Genomic DNA, 13,221 nt, shown 5'->3' with positions numbered 1-13,221 from the left:
GAAACATGCCCCCACTTCCCCCAGCCCAGGTCTGCTCTGCCTTCCAGCAACAGAGCACTTCTCAGACACAGAACAAATCAATACATTCTATTCTAAAGCTTTAAGTTTGGTGCCAATTTAATTTGATTTAAAATTACCTTACAGGGCAAATTGTATGAGTAACTGGCATTCCATCATACAGCAATAGCAGCAATGTAAACATGGGCAACCAGAGCATGGGATTTAAAAATAAAAAGGATTTCTTGCCAGCACTCTTGCCTGTTGTCTGCAGAAAGCTCCAGAGAGCCACTTCAGGATCCACATGTCAAGCCATATGACCATAAAGCCATTTAATTTTCTTTTCATCAGTAGTGAGAGCCTGTGAGTAGAATCACGTTACCTCACATCTTCTGGTGACTCCATCATACCTATTGACCCCCAGAAATTAGAGCTAAACAGGATGGAAGAGAAGCCAAAACATTTAGAGAAAGAGTTATTACCAATAACCAGCCCTCTTCTCCTTCCAACATTAATTTCTCTCTTCTAAAGCAGAGCTAATATGCTAGTAAAGTCTTCCTTTTCATTTATTACCCAACAGCTCAAGCTTACCCATCTGCACTCTAAGGCAGAGCAGCCTCCATCCAAAAAACTATTTTGCCCTGAAGACTTGAAAGGCACCAGCATCATGCAAAGTTTATTAACTCCATATTTTACATTCCTGTATGAATGGGACAAAAAGAAATCACTTTCGAGAGTCTTGGCTATTCCTTTTCCTCCTGAGAGCACCTATTCTGTGTCAGATGATGTTCTTTGACTCAGAGACCCTCATCCAGGGATGGAATGAGAAGTCTGCTGTGCAGCAGAAAAAGTCCGAAAACTCCTGAGTCAGATGGCAGTTGCCCAAAGTGACGTCACAAGTTTCCAAGATATACCTCTACAACAGAAAGGTCATCACTGACCCAGTTCCTGCTGGGACCCTCCTCATCCTGCCCTTTTTGTCTTCTTGCAAAGAGCAATCTTTGCGGAAAGAATCTGAATACTCAGCTAGAATGGATGGCTATATGCACGCTAGCTAGCCACCAGTCTTCAGAGAAGCCAGACTTCCAGCAACCACCTTGCTTTCAAGGAAGCCAGGCTGTTCTTGCTTCCAACTTCCTTACAACAGGACCCAATATGGGAATTTTAAAGTAATTTAAGTCAAGAAAAAAATTATAAGAAAACCAAATTCATTTTTAGACTAGGCATTCATCACTAGCCAAAAGTAATGCTAAGTCCATAAAATTTTAAACCAAATTATTTCAGCTACTTAAAGTCCTCTTGATTTTAAAAGACCTATTTAATAATTGCTTACAAGTATTTTTCTAACATGGTAGAGAAAAGCCAAAGTGACTTGTGCAAGGGCTTCCAACAGATATGAAGAGATTCAGAGTTGGAGGGGACAGTTACATGATTACTTGAAACACACTAGCCAAAAGTGAAACATTTTCCTTTTCTTGATGTTTACTGCATAGGATGTTTTTGCAGCCATGTAACCAAGTGTACCACTCTTGAAACACGATACCACAGGCAGCACCAACAAGAATCAATTTATATTACAAATTTTAGAATAATTAATTCCATTTACAGTTCTCTTTTTGACGTGTTCCAACCTCTGAGTTTTTAAAGGGAGTAAAGTAGGAAAAACAAGTTCAGGTGTTTTCCTCCCTTTTGCTTCCACTTCTTATGTAATTCAATATCAGGTCCTTCCAGTTCCAGAAGAACAGGCCAGGACTACTCAGGTAGGAAGGCTACAAACAATCCCCACTCAAAAATAATGCAGATTTCAAGAGTTACTTGATTTGCTTGTACTTCAGGCTAGACTAGTAATGATTGCATTAACAAAATGATAATGCATTCAGGTGCCAATTATGCATTAACACATAATTACAGGTTTACAGAGACATATCCTTATGTAAAATAAGTAGGCTTCAGCATTCACTCTTAACTAAGTAGTTCTCCTGCAGCTTTTTTCTCCCTACCTTTTCTTAAGCTACTATATACAACCAATAGTCTGTAGAGGGGATACGCTCAAAATGCATCACTGCTCTGAACATAGCAATCTGTAGTTCCTGTTAAGTGTTTTCAGGACTGGATTGACAGTCTCAGCATGGAAGATGTTCTTCAAATTAAAGTGTCTTTATCAAGGTAGGCATTTTCCTGGCATTTCAAAATGCCAGGAATAATTGGTTTAGGGAGTTAGCAGTAAAAATCCTGCTTTAGATAACAACACAAGAACTTCTCCCAGGAAACAGCCTTCATCCTCACCAGCACGAGTGAGGATGCATTCAGTACTGTTTTCCTGTAGTAAGGAGACAAGCTAAAAAGTTGACACTGAATGGGGGGTAGAGGACAAGGATTGAAAATGAGGGTGTGGAGAAGGCCTAAAGACAAACTTGACTGCTCATCCATGTATACTTCAGTGGTCACCCCTCCCATGACTATTTCAACAAATGCACAGAGGACACAGAGGGCTACGAATACACACAGGAGAACACTACATCTAATGCCTTTCTCAGGAAAGGCAAGGACTGAAGAAAGGAGTATAAAGACGATGGAGGACCAATGCCTAATGCACAAGAGTGAGGTTTCTAAGGACAGCTAGGGTTTAATCCAGCACTGCTCCAGCTGGCCAGAGAGTTTTATTGCTCTGTTAAAAAATCCACCTTTCAATGCATATAAAGCCACAATTTGGCACTCCTGACTCACAGTGCACTAGTCATTGATAGCCTTCCTCATCTCTAGGGATTTTACTGAGAAATGTTCAGCAGTTAACCTCAAGGTGAAGAAGCAAAGGTTATTCTGTGCCAGCCACCCCTTTGGGAAGCTCTGCTTTCATGTACTACATCTCAGCTGACAAGCATAGAGCAGAGCACACTGTTTTCTACTCCACAGGGTGGTACATGAACAGTAGGAGTAATAAGGTGATGGTCTAACAACACATAAGCCTCCTGCACACCAAGCTGATTAGGAACCCAGTGTGAGTTATCTCAAGGGACTTGGCTGGGCAGCTGCTATTACAAAACAAGTTGCTGAAGCACAGGACTCCACTCACCTTTCCTTCCAGAATTACCCTGGCTTGATGGTTTATCAGTTACAGAACCTAAAGGGGAGGAAAAAGAAAGAAAGAGAGACATCTATTTAGATGCTGTATGATCACACAGAACATGTAATGTCACATTCAGTCAATATCTCAACCCACAAAATGTCTGTTTTACTTGCCAACAGCTCAATTTAGGATTTAGAGCCTGTGGCTTCAGCCAACTGGGATAGCATAAGAAAGTTTTATGCATTAAGATGTTAAATCAGGATGAGGGTAAACAAGAAATCTTTAGTAGCTGGATCCAGTGTTTTGAAAGAGCTCAGAGCAGTGTGCTAGTAAGAAACCTGGAACAAATCCAAGGGCAAGAAGGAAAGATCAGTAAGAGTCACTTCTTTCATTTGCAAATGTCAGGAAGAACAAATCAAAAACAGGTGGGGAGAGTGTGCAGGGAATGCAAGGGGTAGTATTCTAAAGGAAAGGGATTAAATAGGACAGTTTGCAGAAAATGGATTTCAACAAACCCCGAACATCCCCAGCTGTTTGAAAAGGGACACTGAATAAGCATGTACTTGAATAGAACACATCTCAGCTTTTTTAATATAATTTAGATCTTCACATACGATTCTACACTTGTTTCTGCAGTTTGCTTTAGTGCTTCATCACACAGTTTTTCACTAAAACGTGAACTGATAATAAAAGCTTTTCAAACAAAGCCATTACCAAAATAAAAGTTTTTCATGTATTTTTATACAATAGCTTTACTCCCAGGAAATTGATTCTTCTGTGCACCGTTACTAAACAATTCCAGTGATTACTGATCCTTCAGGAAACATGGATAAAAAGTCAACTCCAAAGGAGGCAGCTCAGCTCGGACAGGCCCAAGACCCTGGTCAAGACAAACTCTATTGCCCAGGCACTTTCACTTGCAGATCAGTTCATCACAGATCTACTGCCAAATCACAGGTAGGAAGCACATACCCAATATTAGTCCTGTGTCCTACAATACACCATGACTTTACTTTCGTGGTAACACAAGTTTATAAACAGCTCAAGACTAAATGAACAGATCAGCAAAACTCTAAAACATGCCCTACCAAAACCATATACTGAGAATGGTGGAAGAAAGTCTTGTTCCAAGGTTTAAGCCAAATTACTGTAACATTTCATCTTACACAAAAAACAGGATATTAATCTTATTTTCTTTCCATGTACCTGTGAAACATGAAGTGTCCCCTCAAGCTACATTGAGGGTTACTAGACAGTTCTCCTACTCAAACTCTCATGCAAGTCATTGTGATTCCTTAGTACCACAAGACACCCTACAGGCAAGAGGACACTGAATAAGGTGAGAAGGATTAGAACAACAAAACAAGTTTGACTGCTATCATGTTCACATCTAAAGGCAAACACTGCAGGGCCCTATGAAAACGTAGAGGCCAAACTCATCCCATCTGAGCCATGGGCTGCCATATTGAATGGTAAGGTACAAAACCAAACATCACTCAAGTACAGAAAAGGATGGATTTAGGCCCAGTAAACCATAGGGCATAAGAGCAGTGTCAGGCTGAGAGACCAGAAGCAGGTCACAAAGCCATGACTAACAGTCTGGTTCTGGACCTCCCTCTTGTCAACTGTTGTGCAAGCCCAGAGATGTCCAGCCCCATGACAGAAACATGGGGATCCTGGAACTGAGCAACATGATCAGAAGACCCAAATCCATTATAATAGTAGGAGCCCAGAACTGGGGGTTAGTAGTCAACAACTACCAGTTTCTCTCAGAACCACCTTTTAACTGTGTCTCTGCAGACAAAATGATTCCATGGCCCACTCAATACAGCCTGAGAATGACTTCTTTAAAATACAGCTCATGGAAAAAAAGTTACCCATCTGTTACAGGATCTCTGGCTTTGGTGTACACAGCAACACTGCAACTCTTGCCTTGGCTCCCACAGGCTGTTACCTTAGTGGTTTTTCTTAGTGAGCCTTGCAGGTGTGTCTGTACCCTAGTTGCAGGGTGGACATGCCACAGTCCAAGCTTCCTTGCAGGTTCCCAATACCAGCAAGCACACAGGGAGATACAAGCGCAACCAGAGTGTTGAATCAGATAAACTGTCCAAGTCACCTGAAAAGATTAAGCGCTCTGAACAGGACACATCCTCCCCAACCCCCTTCAGTTATCATATTAGTATTTGTTGAAGCCACTCCCACAGTACCTGAACATACAGGCGTTTTGTTCTGTACAGAAGAGCCGCTAATAGGCTTGCCATCAGGTGTCACACACCAGCAGTATCCCGTGTAGGTATGGCACTGCACCTGTTTGATAAAACAAAGAGCAGGCATTTCATTTCTCACTATCACCCACCACTTTTATTATAATCCAGCATCTTAGTGGAAGTCCCAACCCAGATGCATCACAAACACGTGCTTCAGAGTGAGGTCACAGAAAAGTGTCTTTGATATCTTTTCACTCTCCCCTCATGTCCACCCTGAGGAAAGGTCATTTCTCCTACTTCATCACCTTTAGCTTCAATTCAGCAGGCAAAAGTTACAAGTAGTCAGCTTGAGAACACTTCATTTTGGGGATACAGCAGTTGTGTCTCAACTCATTCCATACTCTGCTAAATCCCATTTACTATTTACCATTAAATAGCTGCATCACAGCTGGGATGTGGAAAGACCACCCTAGCTCAATTCCAGATGCTGCTTGAGAACAGCATCTGTCGGCATTTTGAGAGCATTTTGCTCAGTTTTGTCTGGAAAAATGCAACACTGACTTATGTTAACAAACCTTCTCCAGAAGCTCTCTCCTGTTACTATGTCAACCTAGGCAGTAGGAGCAAGATCCGACATGCTTACTTTTCATGTATCGATAAGGATTTAAGAACATTTGATAAAGGCTCTAATGAGCCAAAGGTAGACAGCATAAGATTCATCTTGCTTAACTTTAAAGCTCTCCTTCGCCACTAAACATCTGGAGTTGCCCGGTTCCTTCCTTCACAACAGAAGGACACCAGGATGACTAGTTCAGATGTGGACCTCTAAAGTGGGAATAGATAAACCCTGGTCTAGCAGACTGGTCTTTGTAACATCTATGCAGATACTGGTTCAGTGGCACTATAGTTTCATTTAACTTAATAAATGTAATTATAGCCTTTGCCTCAGCTTTCAAAGAGTGGTCAGCATTTGGGTGAACTTTGTGATGCCTCTGACTTCCCTTGAGACAAAAGTAAATGATCATCATACAGGCATCTGTGTAAATACTAACAGGTTCCAAACTCTTTCTAGCAAACACACTTTCAGTTGCAACCAAGTGTGCACATCAGCACTTGCGGCATCCTGACACGGTATAGAAATGCCTACATTACTATAAGCTAGTAATTACTATAAGCTATTTCTGAAAAAGAAGCCATGAAATGAGATCACTTCAGAAACTGCCATTTTTATTTTACTTGTAAATTGAATTCTGTCTATTCTCTCATTTTCTGAAGTTCATTGAAGCTGATTTCCCATTCCAGTCCTCTCCAGAGGAGAGAAGAGTGATGGGGTGTTTGTGCCATTCCCTTCATTAGGGATCCTTCAGAGCTAAACCAGTCACTCCCCCTTGCTGACAGCTGGCTTCGATTCCCTAAGGTAGCAGAGTTTGTTCAAGGACTTAACAACAGTCTTTTTAAAAGGCTTTGAATATCGCATAAAACATGATCTAAGAGCAATTATAACACAGTACCACATGTTTATCTTGGATTTTACTAAAGTGCAAATCAATCATTTTGCCTCAAGCAAATTCACTTTTAGCAGCCAAAATCAACAATAATCTTATGTACCCATGTTAAAGTCATTGTCACTGGTATCTCCACACTTTCATTTTTATTCTCTCAATATATCACAAAATTTATTGCTAATTACTCAAAAGCACTATGAATATAATCAGCAATAATCAAGTTGCAAAATATTTCTTATTGCTCAATCTAATCAATTGCACATTCAAAATGAGTCTGATGGAGCTGCTTGGCTTTGTGCATTTCGTGTTTATCTTTGCTGATCACACACTCATTATTGCATTCCAAACAGTACAAGAAGTTGTCTTTACATCTGAGCATTAATTGTAAAAATCTTACCCAGAGTTGAAGCCAAATTCCAGGATAGAGTCTTGAACTCTTAGGGCAAGACCCTTCCGTGTCACATTACAGAAAAAAATCCAGTGTACCCAGCATTTAAAAAATTCAAGTATTAGTGACCTGATAATCCTTCAGCCAATCCTTCAGAAAATAACAAAGTACATGGCAGAAGAGTCCAAAAAAAAAAATGTATTGACATAAATTTAGGATAGATGCATTAACTAAGAGCATGTTATGTAACTCATCACAATGGAGAGCTAACAATTAACATTTATGCAAGCCAAGCACATTACATCCATAAAAGAACTAATTTTGTAAATAACTAAGCTAAGGAATGTTGGTCTTCCTTGGACTGGTATCCCATGACCCTTTCTTCCCCCTGCCACAGTTAAAAAGAGAAATAAATCTCCAATTGACAGCACTTTCACAACAACCACATGTTCTACTACAGCACCAAAGGACTTCCCTCCGGATAATAGCAGCAATTAAACCTCAGCCCTTGTCCTAAAGGCCAGACAACCCATGAAGAACAGATACTTCTGAAACCTCAAATATCACTGCAGTTGGCTTTCCTGAATGTCTTTGTGTTGAGAGATGCTACCTTTCACTATGATACCTGACCAGGTCTCAGCATATTTAGGTGTCTTAACAGTGGCTTACAGCCTAGAATTTGCAGCTTAAAGGCTGGGAAAACTGGTATACTTTTCATCAGTTACATAGCACTGGTACAGCACTGAAAAAGTTGTAAAGGCAATAGCTGATCCAGTACCATTTCTAAACACTGTGTGTAAACACAAACTCTTAAGTGTCCACTATTCCAGAGCACCTATACTACAGAATCCTGAAAATTCAGGTTTTTACTTTAAATTTTTCCAATGAGTTTCCAGTGATCTTAGGTTTGTTTCTAAATGCCATTTAAATCTTCTACCTGAAATGTAACCTCTAGTTCAACCTCTAATCCTAATCCCACAGTAGCAAAATTTTTAAATAATGTTATAATCAGAAGAGTAATTGTGTAAAAATGACATCTGTTTACTGCATGGATCTAATCTTCAATTATTGAGTTAATTTGGGCTCTACCAAAATACACATTAGAAAAAAGTGTGTTTGACTTTTTGGCTCTCAGTCTTCTACAGAGAAGCATTGCGACAGAAAATACATTATCAATTTTATATACAAAATAACTCAATTGCTAACCAAGCTGCCGCTACAGAATGCTCCTTACCTCTGGAAAAGCACGTGACAGAGTTTGACATCTGAAATTAACATACACCTGTCCAACAGCTGGACATTTTAAGTTACATAACAGGGAATCAGAGAAATAAACCTGCAAGTCATTTAAGGTCTTCCAACAGATTCCCCATTAACATCTACACTTAATTTTTTTTTTTTTAAATTCAAACTACAGTTTAAAGCCCTGCAAGCACCCAAATCCCTGACTGTGCAGGAGGACACAGTTCCTATTTTTTAGGAGTGAGAGATATGCCATTTCAACTGTGCCTCAGCTGAAGGATGAGAAGCATGAGGGACAAACCCAACAAAAATTTCTCTGCCACCATTGTCCAAATTAAAGGTATAGCAGCAGCTCCTCTATTCCCCTCTGCCATTACGACGTGTGAAAACAAACAGCAGCTAACATACTAGCCACTGGCCACATGAATAAACACCTGCTCTTACCAAGTTCATTACAACATGAAAACATTAAAAGCATAGTCACTGGCAGACAACTCTGCCTCAACTTCCTGAGGGGAAAAGAAGCAACTGTTTGGGTTTCTTCAATATCTCACCAGCAATGCCGAAATCAGATTACCAAGTAGCCCAAAGCTTCTCAACAAGCAAGCAGCAGCTTCCTTTTACAACCATTTGACAAAGGAGCATCAAGGGTTTGTTTCCAAAAGGTAAACTGGAAGTGGGAGAGAGCTTGCATGCATGTGTCCTGGTTTCAGCTGGGATAGGTGAATAGATAGATGATAGATAGAAATATAGATTCCATACCATATAACATCATGCTCAGTATATAAACTTGGGGGGAGTTTGTGGAGGGTTGGTGACCATGGCTCAGGAACTGACTGGGCATCAGTCAGCAGGTGGTGAGCAACTGTATTTTTTCATATTATATATATATATATATATATATATATATATATTCATATTTCACTTGTTTCATATATTCTTTTACCATTATTATTATTTTCTCTTCCCTTGCTGTCCTATTAAACTATCTCAACCCACAAGTTTAACTTTTTTTTTCAATCCTCCTCCCCATCCCACCAAGGAGTGGGGAGGAGCAAGCAAGTGGCTGCATGGTTCTTAGTTGCTGGATGGGGTTAAACCATGACAACGTGTATGAGGGAGAGAACAGGGGCAAAACAGTAATTCTGTGATGGCTGAAACCAATCTCTATGGAGTTACAGAAAGAGGCGTAAGAGCTCGAGAGCACCGTGGACAAGCAGTCATCTGAACACAGGAACAGCAACATTCAGACTAGTCTTTCACCACTGTTCAGATGAAGAGTTTGGTTACCAATTCCCATCCCATTGTAGATCAAACCTTTCCTAGTTTCTTCCATAATGGAGGGCAGAGAGAAGGGAATAAAAACATTACTTCTGCATTAAAAGCAATACTTCTACGACAGAAGAAAAAACACATCCAGTTTTTGAACATCATTGCTGAGGGTGAGGGAAGGCAGAAAAGCTACTGTCCACACTCACGAGGCAAGGCTCCAAACCCTGGCTGCACCCAGGTGCTCCTTGTAAACACTGTAAAAACAGCTAAACAAATTGTTCCAAGCCAGTAGGTCATCTGGTCTGACCCAGACAGCAGAAGCTGCAGTGTCACACAGCAATTCTTTAATCAAGCCCTTCCTTTGAGCCATTGCCATTAAAGCTCATCTAGAAAGTCATCTGAACCCAAGTTAGTGGCACACAATCAGCACACTGGCCTTATGGCTATTTATCCTAACTTTAAGTGGTGATGCCTCTGTTCTGGTTTAAGTGTTTTACTGTACTGCTTATACCCTGGATCTTGTCATACTTTCTGCTTGATTAAGAGTCAGAAACCTGCCTTGCCTTTACAGACAATTTTAGGGAGCTATGAATCAGTCTGCATCTTAAGTTTAAGACTGCAACCCCTTAAATCATTTTTGTCACTTTTTCTGTTCCCTGCTCACATTTAATTCTTCCCAAATGATGTTGTGCAGACAAATATTCCCACCAGGGCCTTATGCAACAGCCACCTCCCTCAAGTCTATGTACCATTCAAGAAATGCTTGCTCCACAGGAATTTCACTATTCATATAACCAGGGAAAGAAGTGATTTGTGGCAAAAGAATCTTAGCCATGGTCAAGGGCATTTCTACCACACACTGACCCAGATACCATTTTTAGCTTAGGAGAGGGCTCTCCAAGAGAGGTTCCCTGCTTCTGACACAGAATGTGACCCTTTAAAAGTTAACAATTGCCACTTGCCTTAAGGATATCCACTCCTGCTTTAAGAATCTGTTCCTTTGCTCTCTTGACTGGTACTTCTTTGAAGAAATGCTGTATATAACCAAAGTAGCCACCTCCTTACCCATCCATGGGTTATCTTTAGCTCAATATACAAACAAGAAACAATGAGAGCTGCAGGAAGAAAGCAAGTGCATAAGAGGCAGACAAATCTGTAGAGCAGTATTCAGAGAGCTCCAGCTACAGTCTTTTATAGAAGGGATGTCTTAACAAAAAAGCCCAAACCATCTACTAATTAAAGCCCAGATTCTTTATGAAGAAAGTTTCTTTAATCTAGCAAGACAGACTGTGTTCTTTCCTTCTGAAAGGAGAGGTTAAGTCCTTAAGAGCTTAGTATTGCTAGAGTATGAGCGCTGAATAATGGAATAATAGACAGCATCCAGGGAATGCAGGACATGTCTACACAGTGCCCCACAGCACCGTGCTGCATTAAGAAATGAGTTTGTAATTCTGCCCAGCATCATGCTACACTAGCTAATGCAGAGGAACAGACTTGGATCATGAAGTCACACTGAAGGCTGAGAGAGTTCCCCATGTCTTTAGAAAGGGGTCTGTGTGGGACTTAAGAGAAAGCAGTACTTTGTAGTCACATTAGCATAGCAGCGAATGAAACTATTGCTATGGACCATAATATAGATCACTCTTTCCAAAGAGACATGTATTACCAGATGTGGGAGTGCTCTGGAAGCTATCGGACAACAGAAAACTGCTCTGAAAGTCAGTCCACTCACTGATCCTGTCATAAGATGCCAGGTTTGACTGATGCGCACTTGCTTTAAGAGAAATCTCAGTGCTGCATCATAACTGCACTAGCAGCTGCAGTTTTGATAGCCCTAAACTCAAAAGAAGCTCTCCAAGGAGACTTGCTTTCAGCCACTTGTATGCAGACCTGCAAGGAAAAGAAACCACAGCTAGACAGTAGAAGGTGGCAGCAAATAGCAAGACACCACCAAAAGCCCCACAAGACTACACCCCCAAAGCAGCGCTAACATTATTTGTGTTCATATTAATCTGTTTGAAACTGATCCCGTTTAAAACCTCAGCAATCTTTTCTAAAAAACTGCCTGGGGGTAAACTAAGAAGAATGCAAGTCTCCCTCAGCCCATGGCAACAAGCCCAATGGCACTAGGCAGCAAAAAGAAAGTGTGCAGATTACCCAATAGAGCCTGTTGTTTATGAAGAACAGATCACAGCAGGTTAAGTGCCACATGGAAAGGGAATGGCATTTATGCAAAATACAGCATAACAGCAGAAAGAAGAGAGCAAGTCTTGGGAACAGAAACTGGTTTTAGTCATATCTAATTTTGCACAACAGTATGTGACCTCAGTTTTATATAATTAATCAAATTACTCCTATCAAACATTCTTATGTTGTGAATAACTCAAATTTTATCTACATGCTTATATGACTGTGGGCTAAGTGTAGAGCATTTTTGTTACAGGAAGTAATATTCCCCACACAGACTGAAATATAAAGAAATAGCAGTTCCAGAGCAATTCATCAGGTCTGCTCCCACTTACAGTCATCCCACCACGCCTGCAATGCCACCACCTCTTCCATGCTGCAAATCCATGCCACACTTTTAAATGTGTAAGCAGTGCTGAAGTGGACTCCCAGAATAAGGGAAGCAGACACGGTGCTTAGAAAGAGTTATGAAAGCCAGTGAATTGACAGGTGCCTGCTCCTCTTCATACAGTACACAAAACACATTATAACTAGCCATGCCTAGGAAAACTGGCCATCCAGGCAATAGAATAGATGGCCACACTTCTTTTCAGTCTAGATTTACAGACAATTAAAAGACAGATTATACAAGTGTTTAAGACACACAAAATGTCTCTCTAACACAGGGTTTAAATGCAAGCCAAACCAAGGTCTTTGCCTTCAGGCCCTCCTCCCTTTCACCCTTGCTACCACATCTAACTGTTGGGTCTCAGAGCCAGCTGCCCTGCAGGGAAGCAGGAGCAGATAATGCAAGCATGGTCTCCCCTTTGCAGCCGCTGCCCCATGCAACACATGCTGCTGGTCACAGCACAGCAGGGTAGCTATGTTCTCTTCACTGCCTTACAGCCCCATCCAGCTCATGGTGGATCCAGTCCCAAATTCAGTTTTGTACTAGATGCAATTCCAGGAGCTGGAAAGGGCAGACCTGAGCAGCTTGCAGAGGAAGAGCATCACTTAGTGCTGCTTTTAGTGTTTACCCATAGTGATTGCAGTTTAGTTTCTAATCAAGAGGCTGATGATAAACTACAAAAGCAACAGTTCAAGCTGGTTAAGACCAAGCAGGTCCTATGAACATAGTTGCCACTACCAAATGCAGGTCCCAAACTTGCACTGTTCATGTTTTTTACTCCTGCAAAACTTTCAAGAATTTCCCACAATTAATTAGACAAAAACCCAAATCTTTTAAAGTCTGATGGCAAGGACGATGATGTGGGCCTGAACACCTACTGTGTATGCATCTACAAAAAAGAGGGTCAGCTCAAGACCTGGAAGCAAGTCATCCACACCTTGCGTGAGTGCTTTAACAATTAAGACATC

The 13,221-nt window shown here is 40.9% G+C and overlaps 1 protein-coding gene across 1 annotated transcript in view; it reads right to left on the bottom strand.

Annotated features, from left to right (window-relative positions):
• The window catches only part of SMOC1 (SPARC related modular calcium binding 1), a gene marked incomplete at both ends in the record, with an annotated part of 125,259 nt that overhangs the window by 57,719 nt on the left and 54,319 nt on the right, over positions 1-13,221 (bottom strand). The window contains 2 exons of the mRNA XM_082000152.1: positions 3,071-3,118; positions 5,272-5,371. Of these exons, the coding sequence (XP_081856278.1) occupies positions 3,071-3,118; positions 5,272-5,371 (148 nt within the window). The remainder of the gene's footprint in view (positions 1-3,070; positions 3,119-5,271; positions 5,372-13,221) is intronic.

The sequence above is a fragment of the Phaethon aethereus genome, assembly GCF_964289735.1.
Source record: "Phaethon aethereus genome assembly, chromosome: 5".
Lineage (NCBI taxonomy): Eukaryota > Metazoa > Chordata > Aves > Phaethontiformes > Phaethontidae > Phaethon > Phaethon aethereus.
Note: the sequence above shows the minus strand (reverse complement) of the source record. Positions and strands in the feature narration are given on the sequence as shown.